We start from the raw sequence: 13,270 nt of genomic DNA, 5'->3' as shown, positions 1-13,270 counted from the left end.
ATTGAAAGGTTGACAACCCATTGGAAGGGTGACATCAAAATGTCACTCTTCCACTTTAAAAAAAATAAAGATGTTATCTTTCCAACATATGACAGATTAAAAAAAACAATGTGTTTCATTGCTCTCAAAGTTTAGAACACTATGTAAATAGTTATGAAAAATTCTGAAAAAAATATATTATAGAGCATGCTATATCTATCTCTCAAAAAAATTCAACTCAGATAATTATTTTTACAATGAGAAGCAAAAAAGGTCAAATTTCATTATACATAGCCTGAACAAATCATATTTTGTCTAAATTTTTTAAAGCTAAATCATTGTATCATCTAAAATATACATTTTTTTAAAAAAAAATCATGACTATTTTGATAGTGTTTTGAATTTTGAGAGTAATAGAACACAATGTTTTTTATTTTTTAACCAATCACCAGGGCAACACATTGCTATCACCCTTACAACTGGTATAGTAACCTATTTTTTTTTTCAAAAGAACTTCTAGTTTTAAAACTTTTTGTTTTTTGAAATATAAAAATGAAAAAAATCCACGGCTAGCGGCTCGCCACCATGCCGGTTCATTTGTCAACGTGAGCTTCCACGTAAGAGCATCTCCAGCAGCATCGTTAATCGGCTCGCTATCGGTAAATCTGATCAAAAGACTGAAAAATATGGATCCAGCATACTCGCCAAACGGCTGGCCATCCCTGTAGACTTGTCATCCCTCTCCGCTTGCTTGGCAAATCTGGTGATCGCCTCCTCGCTCGCCATCCAACGACAGCACCATGAGAAACCTAGAAAGCTAGCTAGCTATGTGCGCACATGTGTTGATTTTTCCATTTTATTTCATAATTTTGTTCTATGATCTAAAAGATGTCTACAGTTCAAACAAATTTTTGTGGTAACAACATAACTGGAAGGAAACTATTTTGACAAGTTGTACGCAAAAAGTCCGAGCCAAATTTGAACAAAAATTATTCAAAATGAATAGTTTTTCAATTTTCACTGAATTTTTATAGGTTCAAATTGACTTCCTAAAATTCTGAAAAATTCACCACAAATCTTCACCTTGATTATAATAATTTGTATAATTATTTTCAACCCTATGTTGCATAATTAATTTGTGAGTTCCTTACGTGGTAACTGCTCTTACAAATTTCTACAATATATATGTTTGTGTGGTAACTATTTTTATAAATGTATGCTTATATGGTAACCACTCTTATAAATTACTATAATATATGTACTTATATGGTAACCGCTCTTATAAATTCTTATAAAATAGCCGTTAAAATAAAACTGTAGTCGTTATAAATAAAATATAATATATAAAATATGGAGAGTAAGATTTAATTAGTCTACTAAAGTATCTAAAAATATAGAGAGTTTTTTTAAATAGATAATTAAATGGAGATATAACTAAGTCAAATTTGACTAGTGTGCAAGTTGCTTTAAGCCAGCCGTGAGCTCGTAGAAGTTCACTTCATCGATCGTCTCCAGTAATGGAATCTGGCGTCACCGTCATCGGAGAACCAGGCAGGCTGCGTCGCCCTGGGTTTCAGCATTTTCACCCTGCGTCACCTTGCTCGTGAATCTGCACACGCAGTCTCAAGAACCTGGCAGGCTGCAGGCCGAGTCACACATGCTGACATATACACAGAGATAGAGAGATGGCCGACTAGGCCATGGTCAGAGCCAGCGTCAAAGCTCTCTGACGTGCCGTAGCTAGGTGAATAGACTCTTATTAAAAGAAATTAATTGGATAGACTTCTTTTTTATTTTATCCAACACATAGAAGTAATTAAAGAACCGATAACATATAACTCTAAAGATAAAATATAAATATAATATTTTATTTAAGATCATTTTATAACCTTAGTTATAAAAAAACATGTAACTTTAAAAGAAATTAAGAAGAGGGTCACGGGTGAAAAGCCTCTCTAAATTGATATACTTAAAGGGAAGGGAATGTAATATCCAAATTTGTATTATCGTATGTGTATTTTATACCTCTAACAACAAAAAGATCAACTTTACAAGGATGAAAAAAAACTACAGCTTTAAAAAGAAAATAAAAACCACAACAAAAAAGAAAAAACTTACGAGAGAAGCGAAAAACAAAAAAGACTAGAAAGAGATGAACACAAACTCATGCGAGAAAATCAACTTCATTAAATATAGATATTAGCTCTATTTTAGACAGATTAAAAAGTATATTCCTCTTATAAAAACTCTAACTTATTACAAAGGCTAAGTTTATCATCTCATCTCCTCCAAAATCTATCACTAAGCTCTTAAATACCTGACTTAAGGTTCCCCTAAAGCTCTACCCCTTTATTTATAGATCTAGAAATATGTCTTAGCCTTTAAGTTTTCTTATTCCCAAATACTCATAGTTTACAATGGTCTCCTACTTACCACAGGATATTTTGGTCTATTTTCGTTTCGTCCATCGAACGGTCATGACATCTTCGTGACTTTACTTCACCTCGGTGCTTTCTTCACGATAATGCCACGTGCACTCCATCTCTCCACGTTTTTTAGGCTAAACAGCGAAACCGCATCGTATGCTTCTCAAAGTGTGACTCACTGCTACTTGCTTTGACCTCAAGTAAACATCTTGATGTCAACACGTGTACTCCGTATTATGATCTTGACCATCGGCAAGTCTCTTCCACTTCTGATCCCTCGAGCCACTTTTTTATCACTTGCATCGGCATCTCTTTCGTTTGACTTTGTCATCATATCATTTTCATCTTTCATTTCATGTTTTGCTTGATTTCTATGTGCACAACTAGGATCACACTTAACTACGCCTGGCCTTTTAGATCGTCCGATATCAAACTCCTTGCTTGGCCCTGATCATCTCACCGTCGACTGTCAAGTTACATCCATCATCTACATAATATTAGACAAGCAAACATATTTCTTCAATTCCATTATAGGTTAGTTCAAAACCAAAATACTCTATGGCAAGCACATCCCGCAGAAAAATTGAACGTCGGATGGTCCAGCGTGCACACCTCTTGAGCACCAGACCATCCGACGTGTGCAAACTATTAAGCCAGCAACTTCTGTAACCTCTCTACACTAAATGCTCCGACGTATTTTCCAGCATGGACACCTCCAATCGCCGAACCATATGACGTATGCAACTCATCCGGACCAGCAATCTTGTAACTTCTCTGCAAGAATTGTTCCAACATTCAATACTTACATAACAAGACCATACGATCTCAAAGCTTGATTTTCTTCGAAAACTTCTTCTCTGTAAGAATTAATCCCGCGTTCAAAGGGTACCTTGCTAGACCATCCGATGTACTGATTTTCTGAGTTTCACCTCCTGAAACAATCCAACGTGCTTAATGACTTATTATCGGGCCATCCAGCATGCATAATCTTCTCTGTACCGGACCTTCTGATATATGTAAATTTTCTATAACAGAGACAAAACTTCCAACTTCATTTCTTTTCAACGTTAGTAATCATGATTATCATTTCAGTACATATACATGATCAAACAATCTAAAAATCATTTAACCAAATTTATAGAATCTTATCAATCATTTATTACACATAAATATACATATTTTGACTCGTTACATGGCACTAACATTTCCACTTGTAACATTTTTTACTTAGGCTAAGCCCAACGGTTTCCCTTCGAGGACGAAAATCCTGTCGTGAAGTGATTTTCATTCCTTTTAGCGTTCTAACGGTTTCACTTCACGGTTCTCTTCACGACGGGATTCTCATGATCATTCACTTCAGAACGGGATTCTCTCGGCTTTTCCTTTGCGATTCTACTCGAAAGGAAGCTGTTAAAAATGATAGAAAATAAAAGTAACCAGAACGGAAAAGAAAATCGAAAAGAAAACAAAATAAATTGAATATGATTGGAGATGGTTTTACAGCCTTGTCCTCTCTCATGTTGCTTGTTGCTGACAGGCGCCAGAAGAAGAGAAGCCCTGTAAAGACAGCAGTAGAGCACGATGGCTGACTGGCTGCACCACGACTCCGACTTGAAAAAGATGATTCAAAGAAGCAATGCAAGCAAAGGAGAAAGGACCATCGACCACAGTACACGGAACTCTGGAGGGTGGAGGCCAGGGATCGATAAAGCTGCAGAATCCTACAGTCAATCTGGGTCCCTGCAGGATCAAATCTTATGGACACTTCTCCCTTCCTCCAGCCCTGCCCTATCTTCTCTTCTCTGCCCCATGCATGGCTAGAGAGAGGGAGGGAGAGAGAAAGCAAAACAAAACCAGACACCATTACTGCTGTTGCTTCCTTTCTTGTGCCACGGGTACACTCAGTTCCTTGCAGTTTGACCCACCAATGGCATCTTTGGCCAGTCCCTTGCTTCCTTTCGCCCTCCTCGAATCACTCCAAACTCAAAGCCTAGGCTTTTTGGTTGTTAGATTGGTACATCTTGCCATCTTTTGGAGCAACTCTGCCGTTACTTTAGACTCTGTACTGTAAAGCTGGAGCGGTCGATCCTTTCTCTGATGTGTCAAAACTCTAGGTGAGAGTGCAAGAGGTGGTTTTTCAAAAAAAAAAAAAGTGCAAGAGGTTGAGTGTCCAAGGTACATGCCCCTTTGAAAGTTACAATGGCAGGCTGTTGTTTCTATACAAAACATTCAAGCAGTAGTGCTTTACCGTAAAAGAAGAACGAGACTACCCAGCAAGAACATGCTGCATAGAGAAAACTATGGAGCCTCTTTGAACACAGGAATAACAAAACATACAATAGAAAAAAAAAACACTTGGTAGCAATACATTAAGACACAAGAAAGGTATCATCTGGATGGAGCGAAAAAGAAACCACAAGAATTTGATGAAAGATAGACACGAAGGAGAGTTTACACGAGGGAATACATCAACCCATTGGTTCCTTGTATTAAATTTCCTCCAAATTCTTATGGATTGATGTATACCCTCATATTAAATTTATACTTATATTAAATTTGCTCCAAAATTCCTAGGGACTGATGTCTTCCATGGGAATTTCATAGGATCCTAAGACACTCAATCGTTTGTTCAAATAGACAATACCGGAAAATATCTATTCAAACTTCGACAATATTTCTCTTTAAAAAAACCATACACCCTCTAGTAAAAAATATTTAAGATTTTGAACATGACACTATCTCTAATTTGTAGCTTTGGCTACTGTTTTAGACTAGGATATATTTATGAAATCTAACAATTCTATGACATTATAAAAGTATTTCTCAAGAGTAGTTTTCATGTTCCAAAGCTAAATGTTTCTAGTCAAGATTTAAAATGACACGAGTTCGTTTAAAATATCAAAAACGTCAAATATTTATGACTGCAAGGAGTACTTTGCAAACGTTGAGTTGTGATATTAAATGCCTACGAATATTACCAACTAAGCTAGGCTTAAGGGCTCTTGAGCTGTGATATTAAATGCCTGCGAATATTACCTAGCTAGGCTTGGTTCTACTAATTTGGAACATAGAACATCAAGGTAAAAAAGAAGGTTAAAGTGGAAACAGTGGTAATCGAAGTCGAGTTAAAGTGGAAAAAATGGTAATCGAAGTCGGTGTACTTAGTACTGCGTTACAGAAAAGAGAAGTACAGTACTTGCCAGTATTATCATGCAAGAGGATAACAAGAGAAGAGAGGCACATAGACTGATCATTGTGGCATTGAACAATGGAATACATGTTCGGTTTCTTCTTATGCTGAATGTCTATTCGCTCCACGAATGTCAATAAATTCGGTCACCAATTAAGCCTCTTCAGACCAACAGAAAAATGGAGAAAATAGGAATTAAGCTGAAATTTTCTTATCAAATGGCTCACTACTGAACTAGGAATTTTAGAGAACTTCTAAAATGAAGTCTAACCCATGGAGAAGTTCAGTTCTCTCTTCTAATCCCCGTGTTTTTCTTACGATCGATCCAAATGGTCATTACTGTGTTCGCAATCTTCTGTTCTATGATTGCATCTCTATTGGATTCATGTTTTGTTTTTCTATTTGTTTATTTTCATATCTGCATTCGTAAGAGGCCCTAAAATGTCAGCGGTGAAGGATAAAAACATGTACTAGCATACTAACTAGGATTTGGGCTTAGGCAAGTGCATGCATTTTGGGAGGTCAATCGGAAAGAAAATGGCAAAACGAAATAAAGAACTACGGCGAATTGAAACACATGACGATTTAGGAATGTATTATTCAAAAAATGGTTTAGTATTGTAGCCAACAAAAAACGTACACCAGAAGCATATAAGAAAGGTTAAATGGGAACTGAATAACATGGGACCATGGGCTAGTGACAAAATGCAGCACAACTTAGCAACTCAATCCCAAATCTCTCATTGCATTAATCAAATACAAGGAGGATATGATAAATGAGCTCCATTTACTTGCCCTAGGCTAAAAGCCAGTTTCTAAGTATCAACCAAGCTTGTAAACTAGAACACTCACCTCACACAAAACACTTGGCCTGCCTGATGTACCTCCAAGCATGATGCTGATCGCTCAATGCACCAAAGCATTGGTTCCTTCTGGTCATATCACTCCAATTTTCCACAACAAGATCACAACTGAAGGAGAAGGAAATTACAAGAGCCCAAGAAGGGCACCAATGAATCAATTCCATGCATGCTGCATGCTGTATTTGCCCAACAGTCAACTTGATAAAACCTAGTTCTCTAGTGAATTTTAAGATCAAGAAAACCAAGAACGCCAAGAACCATGCTGAGGTTGCTCATACGCTGCCTCCCCAGGGGTACGGCGGCGAGCGATGGTCGGTGTAGGCCGCGCCCATGACCTGAGATTGGGAGGGCACCAATGGCAGCTGCGGCTGCCCTTCTTGCCCCGATGAGGTAGCGGTGGAGAGGTCGGGCTTGACGTCGACGTCGGCGGCGTCGGGGAGGGGGAGGCGCTCGTAGACGGCGTTGGCGAAGGTGGCGGCGAAGATCGTAACGGGCCCCGCGGCGACGAGGGGCCCCAAGACGCAGCCGCCGACGACCTGGCCCTGGCCTGCGGATAGCAGCACGGCGAGGCCGGACGCCTCTGGCGGGGCGGGGGGCGGCAGCACGGTGCCCGTCACGGAGAGGAGCTCGAAGCGCCCGCGCAGCGGCGCCGCCACGCCGCGCACGGCGACGTCCCCTACCGCTCCGGACGCGCCCAAGATGCAGACGCCGCGCCCCCGGCGGCGCGCGTACTCCGCGACGCACGCCGCCACGTCGGCCCCGGGGGCCACCTCAAGGACGTGCGAGTGGAACGCGTTGGGGCTGTCGCGCGTGATGATCACCGGCGGCTTCGGCTTGTTCTTGGACCCCAGCGGCCGGCCCCGCGGCCTCCGCAGCGGCACGATGGCCCCCGCCGCACCCGGCTGCTGACCCTGCTGTTTGCCCTCCGGCGAGGTGGCGGCGGCGGTGGCTGGAGCCGTGGGAGCTGACGCTGTAGTCAGCGCCAGCATGGACACCGCCTGCTGCTGCTGGTGCTGGGGCTGCGGCGGCGGCGGGAAGTCCAGTGGCGCCTGCCACCACTTGTTGCTGCTGGCCATGCACGTACCCTCCAATCTGCCACTTACTTGCTCTACAGTAGTATCCCACAGCTTCTTGCCTTCCTGCCTCCTCTTCTTGGATCTTGAAGAATAGGATAGCAAGAGAGAGAAAGAGGAGGGAGAGAGAGATGGAGGTGAGCACTGCTTTGCTGCTTTGGTGCGTCGGTTCCGCTTGCACTTTGTGCTGTGCTTAGTTGTATCCATGCGGAGGAGTCGGGAGCAGCATATGGAGCGCCTCGTGACGGCCGGGCAGGTGGAGCTTCGCTGCCGACACCGTCCTCCTCGCCGAGATACGTGTCGCGCGCGGCCAATCTGTAACGCTGGTCGCCGCCCGTTTCTTGCGACATCGCGCTCCCCGTTCTCACGCGCCAGGGCGAAACCGTCCGTGAACGTGGACCGGTGGCGCGATCTCTCATCTTGCTAAAAATGTGATAGCCGGTTTTGGAATTCAATTGTATTTTCGCTCTGATACGATGTTGAACTTTATGCATCGGTCATTTCGACCAACGATTGAAGTTGTTTCTGGAAATTAACCTGGCGATATACGATGTTGAATTTTATACTTCCAGCCAAAGCCTTGTTTTTTTTATCGAGGAATGAAGATCGGATGAGATTTACGTATACATGTCATGATATCAACTTTGTTATATAATACACAACGTTAGGATAGATACAAAATGGCTTGATTGACAAGACTGGTCTATTCTTCGAGTTGGAGCTAAACAAAAACTTCACTGCAAAATGCTAGCCCACTGCATCTGACCTTGCATTCTGTATTTCTTTGGTTATTTATGATCTATAGAAATCTGAAGTCGTGGAATAGGATTATCCTGCTCGCTAAAATATGTTTGATGGCAAGTGGTGGCCCTTAGTCAACTCACTGATCTCGACGTTAGTTTTTTTTAAGGTAGCCAGCAACTTGTAGAGTTGCAGTATGCAAACCTAATGACTGAGGTTAGTAGGCACCACACTGTTCTATTGTTCTATATATCGACCTGATGATAGAATGAGTATAGCACAAAGGGTACACATGTTTGGAAGGTCTCATTCTTAGACCATCTCTAATCATATTTCTTTTATTTCATTTTCTTTCTAATTTCTTCTATCCGTTATCGTTCCTTTTATTTTCTCTTATCTCTGACAGTTTCTTTTCAAAGGGATTCATGAAGAGAAAAATAGAGAATCTCATCCTAAAAAAAATGATCTTAAAAATACTTTTATGACGAGAGCTTTGAAAGAAAACCGTTAGAGTACTTTAGAAAACAAAAATATCTTTATGAAGAAAACATTATCCGCGCTTGCGAAGGGAACCTTATCCGTGAAGGGATTCTCTTGGATGGTCTTAGCTGAACTCAATGGTGCGAAGACTGACAGCCAAAGGGCCACCGTTAGGGCATCAACTTGAAGATCCCAAGATCGAAGGGCGGACCTTCAGGTCGAAGAGATGCATCTGAATTAATGTTTAGGAGGAGGGGTGCAAGATCCACACCCAACGAACCTCCAGCTATCAGAATTATCGACTCTTGGTCCGCCAATCTAGGGGTAGGATAATGTTTCTTAATATCCCCTGATTTAGCATCATATATCGGAGCAGTTCTAAAAGGAAGCAAATTTATAAGGTTATTCTGAGAAAGATCCCCACGAGACCTTCATCTATGCTATTTACCTTTGATCCAACGACCTACGTGTGTGGTGAAAAACACATATCAACATCTCGCGAGAATCTATATGTAAAACCGAACCTTATAAAATTTACTTCCATCTTAAAACATCACTTAGAGTGGTGTTTTAACTTTGTACTTCCGATATCGAGCTCCTTTACAAGGGCATGTGTGTATTTTTTTTAAGAGTTGGTTGGAGTTATAAATACCCTCACACGGAACTGTATCGGGTAGACATTCTTGAGATTTCAACCACCCAATATGGTATTCGCCTTATTATTGTCAATCTCCAAGTAGCTTTCGTGCCGTTCATCCTTCTGGGGTCTGGACACAACGTCCTCTTTTCTCACTTGTTTGGATTGGTATTCACAGCACCGTGACTCGGCTCAATACAGGTGGGCGTGGAGATTAAAATTTCATCAAAATTTTGATCAAATTTTATGAATTTTAAAGAGAAACGAAATATTTAATTTTGAAAATTTTTTTACTGACATGTGAGATCTACAGTATCGATGACAAAAAATATCAAAATTTCAGTGATATTTCAAAAAAATTAGTATTTTCGTTGGTGGAAAAAACTATAAAACGAAATTAAAAACCCATGATGGGCGTGATGTGATCCTACACCACCCTATGTGCTACACTAATTCATCATGTTTATGCATGCCTGTAACGAATGCTTTCTCCAGCCCCGCGAAGTGACTTAATAAAGCTATGCACTTTGAAGCCGAACCAATTCCCGTCTCCGGTCCAGGTACACCGGTCCAAACCTTTTTCTCGATCCACGCAAGATCCAGCGAATTTAGCATATTTTTAACTATATTTTTTTATTTCATTCCCTTATTGATTCATCTCTTATTCTTATTTATTTTATTTTGTTCATCTCTAACCGCTTTTTTTAATAGATTCGTGAAAGAAAATGAGAAAATAATATCTTAAAAAGAATAGCCTTAGAATTTTTTTAAAAAAAATCATAAAAAAACCGTTAAACGCTAAAGAGAATAAAAATCTCTTTAAAAAAATATTCTCGTCCGGATTAAACTCACTTAGAATGATCTAAAACCCTAAATGCTTGCTTGGCCATTTTAGCCGGCCACAGGCCCGTAGCAAGTCAGCAGTAACATGCTCGCTCCGCCATCCCCTTGGAAGCCGACAAATCCGCTCGTCATCAGTACTAATCCGGCGATCAGGCTACGTGTCCCGGTTAGCCGGCGTATTAAAGTGGCGGGAGCGGCGCCGTGCCGTGGCGCCGGGGTGAAGCCCATGTGCTCGCCACCAGATCAGCGCGGGATCATTACCCGACAAAACTGAAACAGGAGCTTAAAAAAGCGGCCAAAGCCTTATCATCGTCAGGGCCCTAATCCTACCGGCAGGATGATTAGTTTACTGTTCACTGCTGCATCCCTTTGCACTGACTGCAAACGATGATATGTATCTCCACTGTCATGTTACGTACTTTGATTCTCTGCTTGACTATTAAGAACGATACTAATAATGCTCCAGGCTATGTGCACGCAAAGGCCGAAAAGTGGTTTTCTATTTCATTTTAAAAAGGAGGGAGCTTAGAGGTGACTTGCAGTAGTGCAACAGTCGGCGGAGCAGAGGTTATCCTTGATGTGCAGTGGATCTGAACTAAATCCAGACCAAATCCCTGTCGACGATCACCGTTAGATCATCTTCCAGAGATTTCCGTTAGAGATCAAAATCTCTTTACGAAGTGATTTTTCGTTTTTTTAGCACTTCAACGGTGTTCCCGTCACGAAGAGATTTTCAAAGATATTCCCTTCAGGACGGGATTATCTCTTATTTTTCCTCACGAATCCCTTAAAAGGGAAGCTGTTGGAGATGAGAGAAAATAAAGAAAATGAAAACAGAAAGGGGAATCGAAAAGGAAACGAAATGAAAAAAATATGGTTAAAGATAGTCATATAGGGTATATCGTCAGCAGCATACAACCGAATCTCGAGCGTCAAATTGATCTCAATATGAAGCGGGTTCGTTCATACAACTACAAATAGCGAAGTGTTTGATGTGCCATGTGTGCGTTTTTTTTTTTACTTTGGGATGTGCGCATATATGGGGTAATTAACTATTTGTCATTATTAATGGTATGTTCTCAAATACTATTTTACCGAAAACTTCGACAAATTGTTACTGAGGCTCACTGTACACTTCATAATTTGCCACTCACGCAACTAGGAGTGGACACGTATCTCATGGGTCCCACAGGCAATGTGGCAAGGGCTGCGAAATGACCATTTTGCCCATCGCCTCTCTGCTCTTCCACACTGTGGCCGCCTCGAGCGCAATCGGCCCGCACCGCTGCGCCATGGCCCCAGTCTGCGCAAGGCAGTCACACCGCGCCGCCCTGCCTTCACGCCGTGCTGGACCTTCTCTCCGGCGCCCATCCCCTCTCCGACCTTCTCCCGCGCTGCGCCACCATCTTCCCGCCATCCGGCCTCAAGCAGAGCCGCCACCGTCGCGTCGCGCCGTCCTGACCAAGCCGCTAGCGCCGGTGCTAGCGCAATGCCATGCTCCGGATGCTAGCGTCGGTGCCCCAGTGTCGTGCATTCGTGTGCAGCTGGTCGAGCAGGTCAAGCGACACATCCGGGTCACAGGTCCCTATAGCCGCTGTGGCGTTGACTGCGGCCACGTCAGCATCGGCCTAGTAGGTGTCGGCCCGCGCCGGGGCGGGGACGGAGGAGGAGTTGAAGTCGTCGCTGGTGGGGAGGAGCGAGTCATCGGGGACGAGGAAGGTGAAGTTGGGGAGGACTTGCAAGAGCGAGGTGGTGATGATAGCGGAGGACTGGAGCCATGGGTCGGGCAGCTGGCAGGTGACGACGACGACGATGATGACAAGGACGGCGAGGACGAATAGGGAGAAGCAGATGTTGCTAGCTGCCTTGATGAGCGATTGCACGACGGGGACCTCGACGACGGAGGAGGAGGAGGAGGCACAGCGGTGAAAGAGGGGGGGGGGGATCCTCGCTGCCGTCAGGGGTGTCGTCATGGTCGGAGGAGGACATCTTGGATCTGGAAGAGTGGGAGTGTAGGTGAGATGGCATGCGCCCTGGCGGCCGATGGAGAAGGGGAGCCAATGAGCTAGCGCAGTGGACGAAGAAGGAAAGGAGAAGAAGAAGGTCATTTCAGTCAATTCGTCCTCGTGTCCAGAGGAATATTCCTCTAAGATGTTGCCCCCACGTCAGCGAAAGTGGCAAAGTATCTACAATCCAGCGAGCCCCGGTGATAATTTGTCGAAGTTTTTCGATAGGATGATATTTAAGAACATACCACTAGCAATGATGACAAATAGTTAATTGCCCCGTATATATTGTAGCATAACAATGTAGTGACTTGTGATCTCTCCCTTTCATGCCCAATAACAATGACACTGTTCTCGTGTCTAATTGTCTATGGGAAAAACATTTTTTTTAGAGAGGAGGAAAAACAGTCCTACTGATAGTCTAATTATTACCCGGAATTTGTATTTGCCAATGTAAAGAGTCTATGGCACGTCGATCTCGCCAGGCCGGCAATTCCTCAGCACTAAGAAAGCTCACATTAGATTTCAAGGCCCGTTTAGTGAACTCAAGGCAGCAACTGAGCAAAGTTTGCTCCTGGGGAGGAAAGTCAGCGGCCCAGGGGCTTGCTCCCAAAAAAAAAATGTACGAGACGTCCAATGAAAAAAAGCTCCTGATCCGCCAAGATCTCCAATTTTATCTAGGCTTTTGCTTCTTAAAAGGTGTAACCAACATGAGGAGTTGGATTACCAGCCTACCACACTGCACAAAACTGTACATGTGGAGAGAGAGGGGCCTGACATACGTGAACCTCGAACACCAGAAGCGTCGCAATTAAAGATGGCCAAATGAGCCGTGCTTATTAGGCCGGCCCGAGGCACGGAACTGTAGGCACGGCCCAGGCACGGCCCGGCCCGAGCCGAGATGGGCCGGGCCGGCACGGCACGAGGCCACGGGCCGTGCCTGGGCCGAGCGCGCGGCACGGCGGGCCGGCACGGCACGGCCCGGCTGAGACGGGCCGGCACGGCACGGCCCGGCACGGCCCGGCTCAGGCA

The 13,270-nt window shown here is 43.3% G+C and overlaps 1 protein-coding gene across 1 annotated transcript; it reads right to left on the bottom strand.

The window, feature by feature from the left end:
* Positions 1-6,294: 6,294 nt before the first annotated feature.
* On the bottom strand, positions 6,295-7,813 carry LOC133927049 (AT-hook motif nuclear-localized protein 18-like). Its single transcript, XM_062373307.1, has one exon. It carries the CDS (start codon positions 7,736-7,738, stop codon positions 6,731-6,733), a length of 1,008 nt encoding a protein of 335 aa, XP_062229291.1. The 5' UTR covers positions 7,739-7,813; the 3' UTR covers positions 6,295-6,730.
* Positions 7,814-13,270: the final 5,457 nt, after the last annotated feature.

This window comes from Phragmites australis, chromosome 8, assembly GCF_958298935.1.
Source record: "Phragmites australis chromosome 8, lpPhrAust1.1, whole genome shotgun sequence".
In the NCBI taxonomy this organism is placed as follows: Eukaryota; Viridiplantae; Streptophyta; class Magnoliopsida; order Poales; family Poaceae; genus Phragmites; species Phragmites australis.
This window is presented reverse-complemented; position numbering and strand designations above follow the sequence as displayed.